The sequence below is a fragment of the Schistocerca piceifrons genome, chromosome 11 (assembly GCF_021461385.2).
Source record: "Schistocerca piceifrons isolate TAMUIC-IGC-003096 chromosome 11, iqSchPice1.1, whole genome shotgun sequence".
NCBI classification, from domain to species: domain Eukaryota; kingdom Metazoa; phylum Arthropoda; class Insecta; order Orthoptera; family Acrididae; genus Schistocerca; species Schistocerca piceifrons.
In genome coordinates, this window is record NC_060148.1 from 116018072 (window position 1) to 116030600 (window position 12529).

General features: G+C 39.2%; 1 protein-coding gene across 1 annotated transcript in view; it reads right to left on the reverse strand.

The window, feature by feature from the left end:
• Positions 1-12529, reverse strand: part of LOC124719778 (adenylate cyclase type 5-like) — a 597816-nt gene that overhangs the window by 131104 nt on the left and 454183 nt on the right. Inside the window, exons 13-14 of the mRNA XM_047244976.1 lie at positions 8966-9096; positions 4235-4386 (exon numbers count right to left, since the gene is read on the reverse strand). Of these exons, the coding sequence (XP_047100932.1) occupies positions 4235-4386; positions 8966-9096 (283 nt within the window). The remainder of the gene's footprint in view (positions 1-4234; positions 4387-8965; positions 9097-12529) is intronic.

Genomic DNA, 12529 nt, shown 5'->3' on the forward strand with positions numbered 1-12529 from the left:
GCTGTATCATAAGACTGCATTACTGCGATTTACTAGCGCCCTGAAAACAATTCACTGTACTTCTCAGGGAGAAAGATCTAGATAGCATTTGGCAGACAGAATTTTAACTATCGAATTGGTTCAATAATACACTGAAATGTAATGTATCTTTACCATACGACAATAACGTCTACCGAGACCGAGCGGGGTGGCGCAGTGGTTAGACACTGTACTCGCATTCGGGAGGACGACGGTTCAATCCCGCGTCCGGCCATCCTGATTTAGGTTTTCCGTGATTTCCCTAAATCACTCCAGGCAAATGCCGGGATGGTTCCTCTGAAAGGGCACGGCCGACTTCCTTCCCAATCCTTCCCTAATCCGATGAGACCGATGACCACGCTGTCTGGTCTCCTTCCCCAAATCAACCAACCAACGTCTACCGAGAACTATACAAAAACTGACTTGGTTCATTTTATCCTGAGACATCCAAACACCATAATGATCACACCAGTTGGGAGGCGCAGTACGACTGCCCATGAGTATCAACAAACATAAGCTGTCACACTGCCACTGTGGTAAGTAGGCCAATGTCAATTATTCGGGCTGTAGCGCAAACATTTGCTGGCGTGTGTGCAAGCTATTGCCGGCCGCGGTGGTCTCGCGGTTCTAGGAGCTCAGTCCGGAACCGCGGGACTGCTACGGTCGCAGGTTCGAATCCTGCCTCGGGCTTGGATGTGTGTGATGTCCTTAGGTTAGTTAGGTTTAAGTAGTTCTAAGTTCTAGGGGACTGATGACCTCAGAAGTTAAGTCCCATAGTGCTCAGAGCCATTTGAACCATTTTGCAAGCTATTACAACACCTGCTGGGACATGAGATGGTACACCTCTTCCGTACAGACAAACTGGCTCATGGGGTCAATGACAATAATAAGAACAATATTCATAACTACGGAATTTTTGGTCTGAAAAATGTAGCCTCTCGCTTTACAGTATTTTAAGCATTTTTTATTCTCACAACCAGCCGATTATCCGTGCTTGCCCACTTCCTCGTTTTGGTTAAATGCTTGAGGCGATCGAAAACAACACTCCCTAGAAATTACGCAATCAATCTTTATATTTTTTTTCCCAATTTCCATAGCCAAACAAAGAGTAGCAAATGCACAAATGAGGTATCGTAGTGACCAACATGAGATGTACTTTTGTAAGACAGATTGACTTGCTTTAAAGTGATCAGGGTAATTAATTAGTGACCTGAGGGAAAGCGAAGTATTTTATAAACAGGTGCTGCCAGCTATGTACTGTCAAAAAAATTACAGTACAAATTGAGGCTTCTATACTTTCTCGTGATCTGTATACTATTAATAATATTATCACACGATCGACATTTAATATAGAATGTATGGAAAACAATCATCCGGTTTTAAAAATTCGTAACTATTATGTTATTTGAGATAAGTGCGTGAACAACCATAATACGTGGATCAGAATTCTCACAATGTAATCTACAAACTCGACCGCTGTTGGGGATTCAAATCCAAAAAATCAGGATACCTAATCTTATGGTGCAGGGAACTGGTGTCTAGTCACAGGGTGCAGTATATGTGACTAAGGATGTTCATGTTTTGACGACATACATTGGAGATTTGTATCATTTGAACTGTAACGAGTATAAAAAACTTAAGCATTGAATTTCAGGCTTGCACAGATTCTTACGAGATTTAAACTAAGCAACCACCAACCGTTTGGGTGATGAAAGATGAACCGAAACCCATAACTGAACCTTGTTCGAGGATTATTTGCACCGCTACGGCCGCAGGTTCGAATCCTGCCTCGGTCATGGATGTGTGTGATGTCCTTAGGTTAGTTAGGTTTACTCAGTTCTAAGTTCTAGGGGACTGATGACCTCAGATGCTAAGTCCCGTAGTGCTCAGAGCCATTTGAACCATTTGAGCCATATTTGAGGAATAGAAGCGAGTGATTAATGTCTCATTGCCCGTTTTTATCTCCTTTATCCCCTAACGTCTTTTCTTTTCGTTTCCTGATGTCAAACAAATATGTATACACAGCGACTGTCATCACTTCAAGATGCAGTTCAGCTCTTACGAGGGCCCAGAAAAAATAGTGAGAACAATGAGTGTGGAATAGGTACAAACAGATGCAAAACTGTGTAAATGTAAATGTGAATACTTTGATAAAAAAAAGGATATATAAGATTTGAACTGGACAAGGTATAACTAACGACCTTTACATAAAAAATGCCTCTCTAATAATGTATAAAAAAGGCATTACAATACTGTGGCGAGAATGTGTACATGCAAGCTAAATTCTACATTAAATTTTAATTTCGATAAATTGAAATATCATAAAGTCGAACCATTAGGAACATATTAGACTCGTGAGAAGCTATGAAAGGTTGGAAACTATGGAGTAAGAATGAAATTAATCGAAATGTAGGAAACATATGAAAGTAATGAGGAAAACAAGACAGACATTTTTTGTACACTTATACCGAATGAAGTCCGCAGCTGATGGTCTCGCTTCCCGAGCACGGGGTCCCTGGTTCGATTCCCGGCGGGGTCAGGGATTTTCACCTGCCTCGAGATGACTGGGTGTTGTTGTGTCGTCTTCATCATCATCATTCATCCACATTACGGTCGGAGGAAGGTAATGGCAAACCACCTCCGCTAGGACCTTGCCTAGTACAGCGGTGCGGGTCTCCTGCATCGTCCCCCACACTCTGTCACGGAGTATGGGACTTCATCATCATCATACCGAATGAAAGACAGTAGATCAAGCAAGGAGATCTTCAAGGTTTGTGGGATAAAAAGTCAGAAACAAGTTTGATCGACGAAGTGAAAAAGGATTTAGAAATATGAAAGCCGAAGAAACAACTGACAGAGAAGTATTTAGAGAAAAATTATTGAATATGTTGGGAAAAAAATTGTTCCGAAATGGTCAGAAGACAGGATGAAAGAAATGGTGAACAAATGGAACAGTGGAGAAAGAAGAGGACAGAACAACGAGTAAGAAATTGAAATTGGCATGTGGCCCTCACTTGCCCCATCCGAGAACAAAAATTGTACGTAACGAAACAATTTTCCACCAGTGGTTTTGCTAAAACGACGGTGTCTAAGATGATGTCGGTGAGATGGCTCTGTCCGCCGTGGTCGTCACAACTATACGTTTGCTCGATTTACTCTTGATTAACCCAATCGCTGGTTCCCAAGCCTTGCTAAGATTATAGCCACAGTCACGGTTTATGAGGTCGTCATTGGTGCTTGGGATCCAGCCATTGGGTTAATCAAGAGTAAATCGAGCAAACGTATAGTTGTGACGACCACGGCGGACAGAGCCATCACACCGACGTCATCTCAGACGCCGTCGCAATCTGTTCCAACGCGCCACCGTGGCTCGGGGCGCGGACGGCGGAGGGAGTGCGCCGCGGGCAAAGGGTATTTAAATCGGCCGTCGCCGCGACCGAACCAAGTTCCCCCTGAGCAGGCATAGCGTACGGATCTCCGTACCGGCACGTTCACAGGAGCTCAGTCCGTCAGCTCACCTCATGATGGCGACATGTATGATCGCCGAAATATTGTGGCCGTTGGACACTGTAGACCGGCAGTACACCCGTGGATATTTTGATTATCAAATACGCCGGGAGAAACTCAAGAATCTCTGGAACATGTTGAAACAGCTGGTAAAATGCCAACATCAGCGTGTCCACCATTTGGTGGAATTCCGAGACCATATGCTCAGCGAGTGGCTTAATCCAGATGCGACGTACCTGCACAACATTACGGACTCACTTCCTAACCAAATCCAAGTGGTTGCCAAGTCCAGAGGTGGAATTAAACCGTATTAAGTGATGCTTGTAACGATTTCTCCACAAGTGATCAATTTTTTGGGTGGTAAGCTTATTTTATTAAAAAGGTTGAATTCAATTTGATTACCAGCGGGAAGGATATGTCTGTGACCTCTGCTAATAGCAAAGGTATAGAACGAATGTTAGATTGTTTAAAAAACTTTGTGCAAATTGTTTGAAGTGATTTTCATATTGGCTCATACACTCTGGCATGCCAGATAACACATCACATAACTTGGTAACCAGCCACTTGAACTCTTTTTTTCCTCACAATATCTCCCCATGCACAGAACTGCCTCTATGAATTAACTGTGTATTGCTTTGCCACAACCATACTAGTGTGGTGACACCTGGCAACTGAGAAACACACAGAGCGGTGTGGCGCGGCGGCTCACCTGTGGCCTGCAGCTTCCAGAGGAAGTCCAGCCGGTAGGTGGCCTCAGTCTGCTGCGCGTGGATCACCAGCGCCGCCAGGCAGCCCAGCAGCACCACCACCAGCAGGTAGCGCGACGGCAGCTCGTCGTCCGGCCGCGTCCGCGTGCTGAAACTGCCGCCACAGTGGGGTGAGCGAGCGCACCAGAAGGGAGGACAACAACGTGCTTCAGTTGCCAGTTCCCAAGCAGAAATTATTCTGCTCGTATTCAGGGTTAAATGAAAATTAATTGATGCAGTAGTAACAAAACATATGATGCATGGAACTTGTAGTGCACTTAACCAAAATTCTGTGTGAATGAGAGATGACAAAACTGCAAAAAACTTGCTAAAGATAAATTTAGTTGGCCCGTGACTTTGAAGCTTGCACTAGACTTGAAAAAGTAAAATATATTTATAAATATGAATGTAAAGGATATGATAGTGCAACTATAGAAGTTGGCAGTCAAAAAACACATGGGAATGAAGAAGTTGAAATTGAAGTGGTCAATTTTGTGAACAGCCATGTCAAGCGTTGTGGCATATTAGTGAATTTCCAAATCATTTTCAGTTGCACACCGTCATTGATCTTGACATTCATTTACAACTGATACATAGGGTTTACTTCAGAATAGGAGAAGAATGAGAAGCAGTGGAAAATGTGGAAAAACCGAATTACTATCATTCTTTGTATTAAATGAAACCCCAGATGACTGGACAACCTTGGCCTCATCAGACGAGTCCACATTTTAGTTGGTAAGACCTGATGGAGCGAGTGTGGCACAGAGAGTCTACGAAGCCATGGACCCAAGTTGTCAACAAGGCACTGTGCAAACTGGTGATGGCTCCATAACGGTGTGGGCTGTGTTTACATGGAATGGACTGTGGTCCATTGAACCGACCAGTGGCTGGAAATGTTTATGTATGGCTGGTTGGGGACCATTTCAAGCCATTTATGCAGTTCGTGTTCCCAAACAACGATGGAATTTTTGTGGATAACACTGGACAATGACGCAAGGCCACAGTCGTTAGCGATTGGTTTGACTAACATCCTGGACAGTTCGAGCGAATGATTTGGCCACCCAGATCGCCCGATGTGAATGCCATAGAGCATTTATGGGACGTAATCGAGAGGGCAGTTGGAGCACAAAATGCTACACCAGTAACACTTTCGCAATTATGGACGACTATAGAGGCTGCATGGCTCAATATTTCTGCAGGCGACTTCCAACGAGTTGTTGAGTCCATGGCACCTCGAGCTGCTGCAGTTCGCAACCCAAAAGCACATCCGACACGATATAATGAGGTATCCCATGACTTACGTCACCTCTGAGTATTTTACATAATAAATGAAATCATTAGAGAAAAAATTAACTTTGAAATGATTGGATGCTACATATGCTCAAAGATATTTCTGTTATCATGAAATTCAGTGTTCCAAATCAGCATTGGTCAATGTTTCAGCTTGAATTTATAAACACAGTCGAAATTTTGCGAGTACATGGAAATATGAAAAGTAAAGAAAACAGATTCTGAACTAAAATAAAATAAGAAATATGCGCTGTTGCCATACTATTCTTGACCACTACATTGGGTGCAAGTTAATGCAAGATCCCATCTGCAGTTGACACCACAAAAGCCTTGAGGTATGTGTTTAAGGTATGGTAAGAAATTCCTCGGGCTTACAGTTGTTATACGTAATTAGGCAGCCTAGTAGAATTTGTACCGAATGTATTCGTCACATGACTGAAAAATGAAACAATTAAGGAGTCCTGGTACTCCAAAGTAGCTGAAACTCCAACATGATAAAAATTTTATCGGTCGAAAAAGAACGAGACAGGAGAACAAATACAATCTTCCATGGGTAGTACACTCAGTCTACGAGCCACATGGACATACAGATTACGACGCCATGTTGCAGTAGTTTACCTGAGCGCATCAGGCCCGAGAGGTCGTGCGGAACCTGTTGATTTCGTGACCAAATCAGTTTACTATCTTGATGCTCATTAGTCGCGACAGTTAGATACATCAGAATTGCGATGGTAACTCACAATTACGATAACATCTGGTCCACAAACGTCTCTGTGGTAGCACTTGTTAGCAACATTTTTGGTATGAAGAAAGTGAATGCTTTCTTTGCTGTGTGGCGAGTACTGAATGCCGAAATGAAATCACTTTTTGGCCATCAGGCTAAATGTTCTTGTGATACACTACCCTCTATACAGGTGCTCCAAAATTACCGTTACAATCTTCTAGGGATTGTAGAGGGGTGTGAGTATATAATATTTTGAATAGGAATCCATGTCCGGAAACGTATTGTTTCCGTGCTGCAGCCGTTTAAAAACTTGTCTGCCAGATAGATATGCAACAGCATACTCACTGTAGGGGTTGGTTACGGCTGCAGTCATTTGATGTCCATCCTACGTCTCTGAAGTGGTTCGTGCCTCATTCAGGCGTCTGTGAATAATAAAGCAATACGGTTGAGTGCACGTTTGCAAAATACACGGACATGATCCTTCTGAATGGCGAAGCTCACGCTAATGCGAGAGCTGCTCGTCACTTTCAACAAGATCGTTCTCCACAACGTCCCAATCCATCGCATACCCTTTTCGCCACAAGGCAGCAACAGCTTTGAGAAAGGGGTACCTTCACCGTCAGCAGGCGCGACTGCGGTGCTCCAAGGAGACGCCGGGCACCCGAGCTAGAAGAGGTCGTGGTGGACCACGTTGAAGAGAAGTCGTGAACGACTACACGAGCAACTTCTTTGGATGTTCATGAGAGGAACTATGAAACAAGTTAGGTACCGGGTCGCGCTTAATTAATTATTCGTAAAAGTGGTCGCATTGCCAACATGTTGTCAAATGCTTATGTAGCACGGAAACGGCACTTTTCTGGAAATGGGTTCCAATTAAAAATATTGTCTATCCGTTCCCCTCTAGGTGTCCTCTATTTGTACCGATATTTCCAAACACCCTGTATATTGCAAACTTCGAAAATGCTGGTGATCTTTATCAAACAACTGTCCTGACGCGACGTATCGCCGCAAATCGGAAAGTAAATATTTTTAGGCACTATTGCTTGCATTTATTTTTAGTCCTATGCTACTCATTTCTTTAATTCTGTGGACTTTCTTGCTGTTTACATTTGAGAATACTATCATGACACCGTCTCTTTTTTTCAGGCAGCCTACACGAAATACGTAGGCTGCAGTAAGCACAGAAAAAAAGAAACATCATTACATGGAAAGTTAATCTGGTATAGATATTTTGAAATTAAAGTTGGATTCAGTGGCAAATTATCTTCCACAAACAGAGTATCTCCTTCTTGTAACTATAACGGATTATTTTGTCGACTAGTGAATTGTTCGACGTCATAGTGTTGCGTAACATCACTGAAGAGACACTCTCTCGCTCACCCCAAATTATCATGTTAGATTTCTGAAATCATCTTTTTTCCATGATTTTTTGTGTGCGGTGCTTCCTTGCGGAACAAATGCTCGCAGCCGGTCCATTAAACACAGTTTGTCTACAGTAAGATAACTTTTGCTGCTCATTTCAGTTATTTCAAATTTAATGAATGTGCTAATATTCTTGTAAATGTATTCGTGGGTCTCTGTGAAGCAATACATGTCGTTAGTAGTGTCTGTAAGTCGACTGTCGGTTGAGAAGAATTGTGCTGTTCCCTTCTGTCTTTAGTTTTAACCATGGTTGATCACCTCGGTGTAATATAGCTTGAGGCTAAGAAGGGTGTTAGTATTAACCCTAGCAATACCAATGCACTTTCAATAACGGAGTGATATATTCTACACCAATTCATTGTGGACAGGAGTGGGAGGGGGAAAAGGGGGGTACTTTATGTCCACTACAGAAAAGGGGAAAAAATGACAGATACAAATTTCGTTATTTGTTGTTGAGTTTTATTGACAACATGCTCTTCGTGAAATGTAAACTTTCACAGACGGAAATCTCACAATTCATAAAATGTTCCAGGCCGTTATGCCGCGGACGAATAGATGTCTCTTTAAAATCTGATCTTTCGTCCCCATCTGTGGAGGACATTTTCAAGGCAGGTTGCAGCTTTGTTGAATGTCCTCTTTACATCCTGGCTCAGTTGCAAGCCAAAGTGTGAACGGGACATTCAACAAAGCTACAATCACCCTTGAAAATGTCCTCCACAGATGAGGACAAAGCATCAGGTTTTAAAGTGAAATACATTCGATCATGGTATAATACCACAGAACATTTTATCAATTGTAACATTGTTTCTAAAGTGATACCGATGAATATATAGAGTTCAGAAGGTGAAAATACCTCTTAATACAATTATTTACTAAACAAGACATTGACTTCAAGAAGTAACATCTACTGCTAAATGTTGGAGGGGGAGAAGGGTGGAGGCAGGATGGAGAGAGAATTTATGACCACCTGAGTTACACATAATTCTTTGGTCAAGCTGATCTGAAAAAAAAATTTAAACAGTTTTAGAAACTAGGTGAAGCATTCATTAAAAACTAAATTTTAAAATGTAAAGTACCCATTTAGATTACAATATTTAAAAAAACATGGGGATAAATCACCCTCCCCGACCCATCTACCCTCCACAAATACTACTGCCAGGAAAAAATCCTGCAGTGGGTGAAGAATCTAGTGCTTTGGAGCAAGAGTGTTCATTTCTAGAAACCCTGCTGTATGTGGAGACCGTTCGCAGAGACTCACCTGGCATGGAGTGTCAGCAGACCGAGGTAGCCAAAGCAGATGCACGAGAGCACCAGCAGCTTGGCCAAGCTGATGAGGATCTGGTAGACGGCGCACATCACCATCGCCATCATCACGCACAGCGTCAGGAACTGCAACATGGTGGGAGATGGGATGTATGGTGAATAGATGATGCAGCCTACATGAGAGGTGTACAGGCTACTGTTGACCATTAAATCAGAAACGCTAGTAAAGTTGCCAAGTAATGCAGATTCTGTAAGTAAAAAATATTTATGAGAATATCTGATTAAAATTGTAAGGCATTTTGCGAAATTTATAACACAGAGCAAGAGTGGCAGCAGCAGCGGCTCCAACCTACCTGACTATCGAGATGACCTCATCTTGGGTGTCAGACAAGTGCACAGCATTCTGTGCTGTTTCAGTTTATACAGGCTGAGTCACGAAGGATTTTACAACTTTGGAATGATATAGATATTTATTGAGATAGCTAACAGAATTGGTACATGTCTCATTTTGCAGTTAATATCATGTTTGATACAAGTAGTGCATCAGTACCCCATTGTTCTTGATAAACCTGCTTCATCGATAAATAATGCATCTTTTCATTATAGGATAGCTCATCCAAATTGGAAGGTCTTAAACTTTTGTCATCTTCATCAACTATTTAAACAATCTTATAATATTTAAGCGTATATAAGTGAAGGTGTTTCTACTATTTTCCAAAACTGACCAAGTGGTGAAGTTGTGTTATTTGTTGGCAATATAATATATATGACGAATATACATTCATTACAATTAATGCCAGGATGTCTAAAGCTACTACCTAGTACAGGATTAAATCAAGATTTAAATTAGATGGTGTAATCAATACATTTTCATGTAGAACGTTTTTATTCTTTGATTTTTTTTCTTTATGCACAATTGGATAAATATCGTTATAAGATTTAAATGTGTGGCACTATAAACAGACAATTTTCAAAATTATCTGCAGGAATAAATTCTGTGTTTAGATACATTAGTAAGATTATGTGTTTTTTCAAGGATAGTACATTCTGTGAATATAATGAATTCGCTAAAAAGTATTTAGAGCAGGTACTGCTGATTTACTTTTTTTGTTTGCTAGTGACTGCAATAAATTTTCAGCATTAGCTTGGGAGCTAATAAAAATATTCAAAGATGGATTACAAAAACTAAAACATACAAAATCCTGAACTTTTCTATTAATTTTTTTCTAGTAAAATGTAAGAAGCAAGATGTATGAACCAGCAGCTAAAGCAGTCTTCGGATTGGATGCAGTCCAAAGACAGCACCAGCTGTTATCTGCTAAACTGAGAAGTCAATTTTACCTCGCAAAAATACACCCAAGTTCATTATAGGACAATGTATATTATTATGTTAATCACTTGAAATGACTTCTGAGTAGGGACATTGGAAGATATTGTTGTCAACGAAAAACGATGAAAAGGAACAAATTGAAGGTGCAAAAATGTGCTATCAAGAAATTTAAGATTTAGATAGTTTTTATCCAAATCTATAATGCAAATGCAAACATTCAACTACTTGTAAGAACTGTCATCTGTAAAATATCAACAATAAGAAATCTGTATGTGATAAGTCAAATTAATTTCAAACTCATATGAAATTTTATTTTTAATACATATGATACATAAATGGAGCAGTTCTTGATTTCTCAACTACGTGATGATTATAGAAGAAATAATTTGACGAGGTAGTAAATTAAGTAAAGCTGCTCTAATTACATGTATTAATATAAATTCTTGGAAACTGTTACCTTATTCTAAGATTGGAAATGATGAAATTTTTCAAAATACTGAAAATAAACCATTCAATGAAATATTTCCTTGTTCTGCTAATGTATTTGAGAAATCAAGAGACAGAAGAACAGATAGAAATTATCTGTTTGATGAAACATTTTCTGACAGACTACTGACAATAAATAATGAAAGTAATCTGGAGTTAATTGACCTGATTTTTCTTGAATAAATCAAAGCCCAAAAGTTCTGATTATAGGGAAATTATATCTAAAATTTCATTGTGGACAGAAATTAAATTTCAATTGTTTTTGTGACTACAAAATGCAGAGAAGTGGAAATATTGTGGAATTTACATTTCAAACACAAAACTATAAAATCAGCAGAGTAAGAGACAGTTAATTAAGAAAGTGAGAGAGGGAAACAAAATATTTTATCAAAAACATTGAATTTTCTAGATCATGATTCTGATTGAACATTAAACATTTTACTAGCTTGCAATTAGTAATTGATAGATATGTTCCATTAAGAATGCAGATAGCCTCGCAAAATACAAAAATGTTGATTCTGATACTGATCAGAAACTTGAAAATCTTGAATTCCTGTGGTGGTTGACAATAGTCCTAAAATTGAGATTTATATTAATGTATTTATTAGTGTTAATTAATCTGATGAAAAATATTGAGAATATCCATTAAAAATAACAAAATGTAAGAGAGAGAGAGAGAGACATATATATTTACTTCATCTAAAAAATGGCGAACATTCACACTACTTCCATGTAAAAATTTATATAGGCTTCTTTTGGGCAAATTACAAAACAGAAGAAGTAAAATCCATTTGAGATACATGTTTATTTCACTTCAACAGGAAGGTGGAATTAGTCAAGCATCAAACAGCTTAGTTAACAAACCATTAATAGTAGACTTACCAAATAAAGGTCCATATGTTGATTTTCAAAATTATCGGTGTACATATAAAGTTCCATTTGGTATTTATGCAGATTCTGAGATTTTTTTATCAAAGATGGGCAATTGTCAATCAAATCCAGAAAAATCATATTTAATGAACCATCAGAAATATAAACCAAGTGATTCCCTTTGTTATATTAAATAAATAAATGGACACTACAAGAATTTAGTCATATATTGAGAACAAAATCATCACAAACATTCTTGGTTAATATGAAAAAAGAAAGTGAAGAAATTGGAAAACATATATGATTCTCATATATGATTCTCATCTCTACATAAAGGAACTCAATTATGATAAAAAAGCAATAGATTTCAGACCCAACAACAAAGACAGATACATTTGTTTTGGCAAGACCACAGAAAATTTGAAGATGAGATTTACTGAAAAATGTAAATATATGGATTCAAGTCTTGACAAACTTTCATCAAGTTTGAGGAAGGATCACATGCGAAACATTAGAAAGTTTTTCCCAGATGATTTATTCAATCTAGTGATTATAAAAGGCGACTATCCATATGATTACATGGGTTCTTGGAAGAAATTTGAAGAGACCCAGCTTCTATCAAATGAAGCATTTTACAGTAAACTGAATGACTGTGAAAAGTGATGAAGACCATCACCATGTGAAAATAGTTTAGGAAAAATTTAATATCAAAAATCTTGGTGATTATCATAATATGTTTAAAAATTTCAGAAAAACATGTGTAAAATGTACAATTTGAATGATTCTTGGTTTATCTTGAGATGCAATGCAAAAAGTGCTAGCACAACTACTAGAATTATATATGATTATGACATTACTCTAGTAATAGAAAAA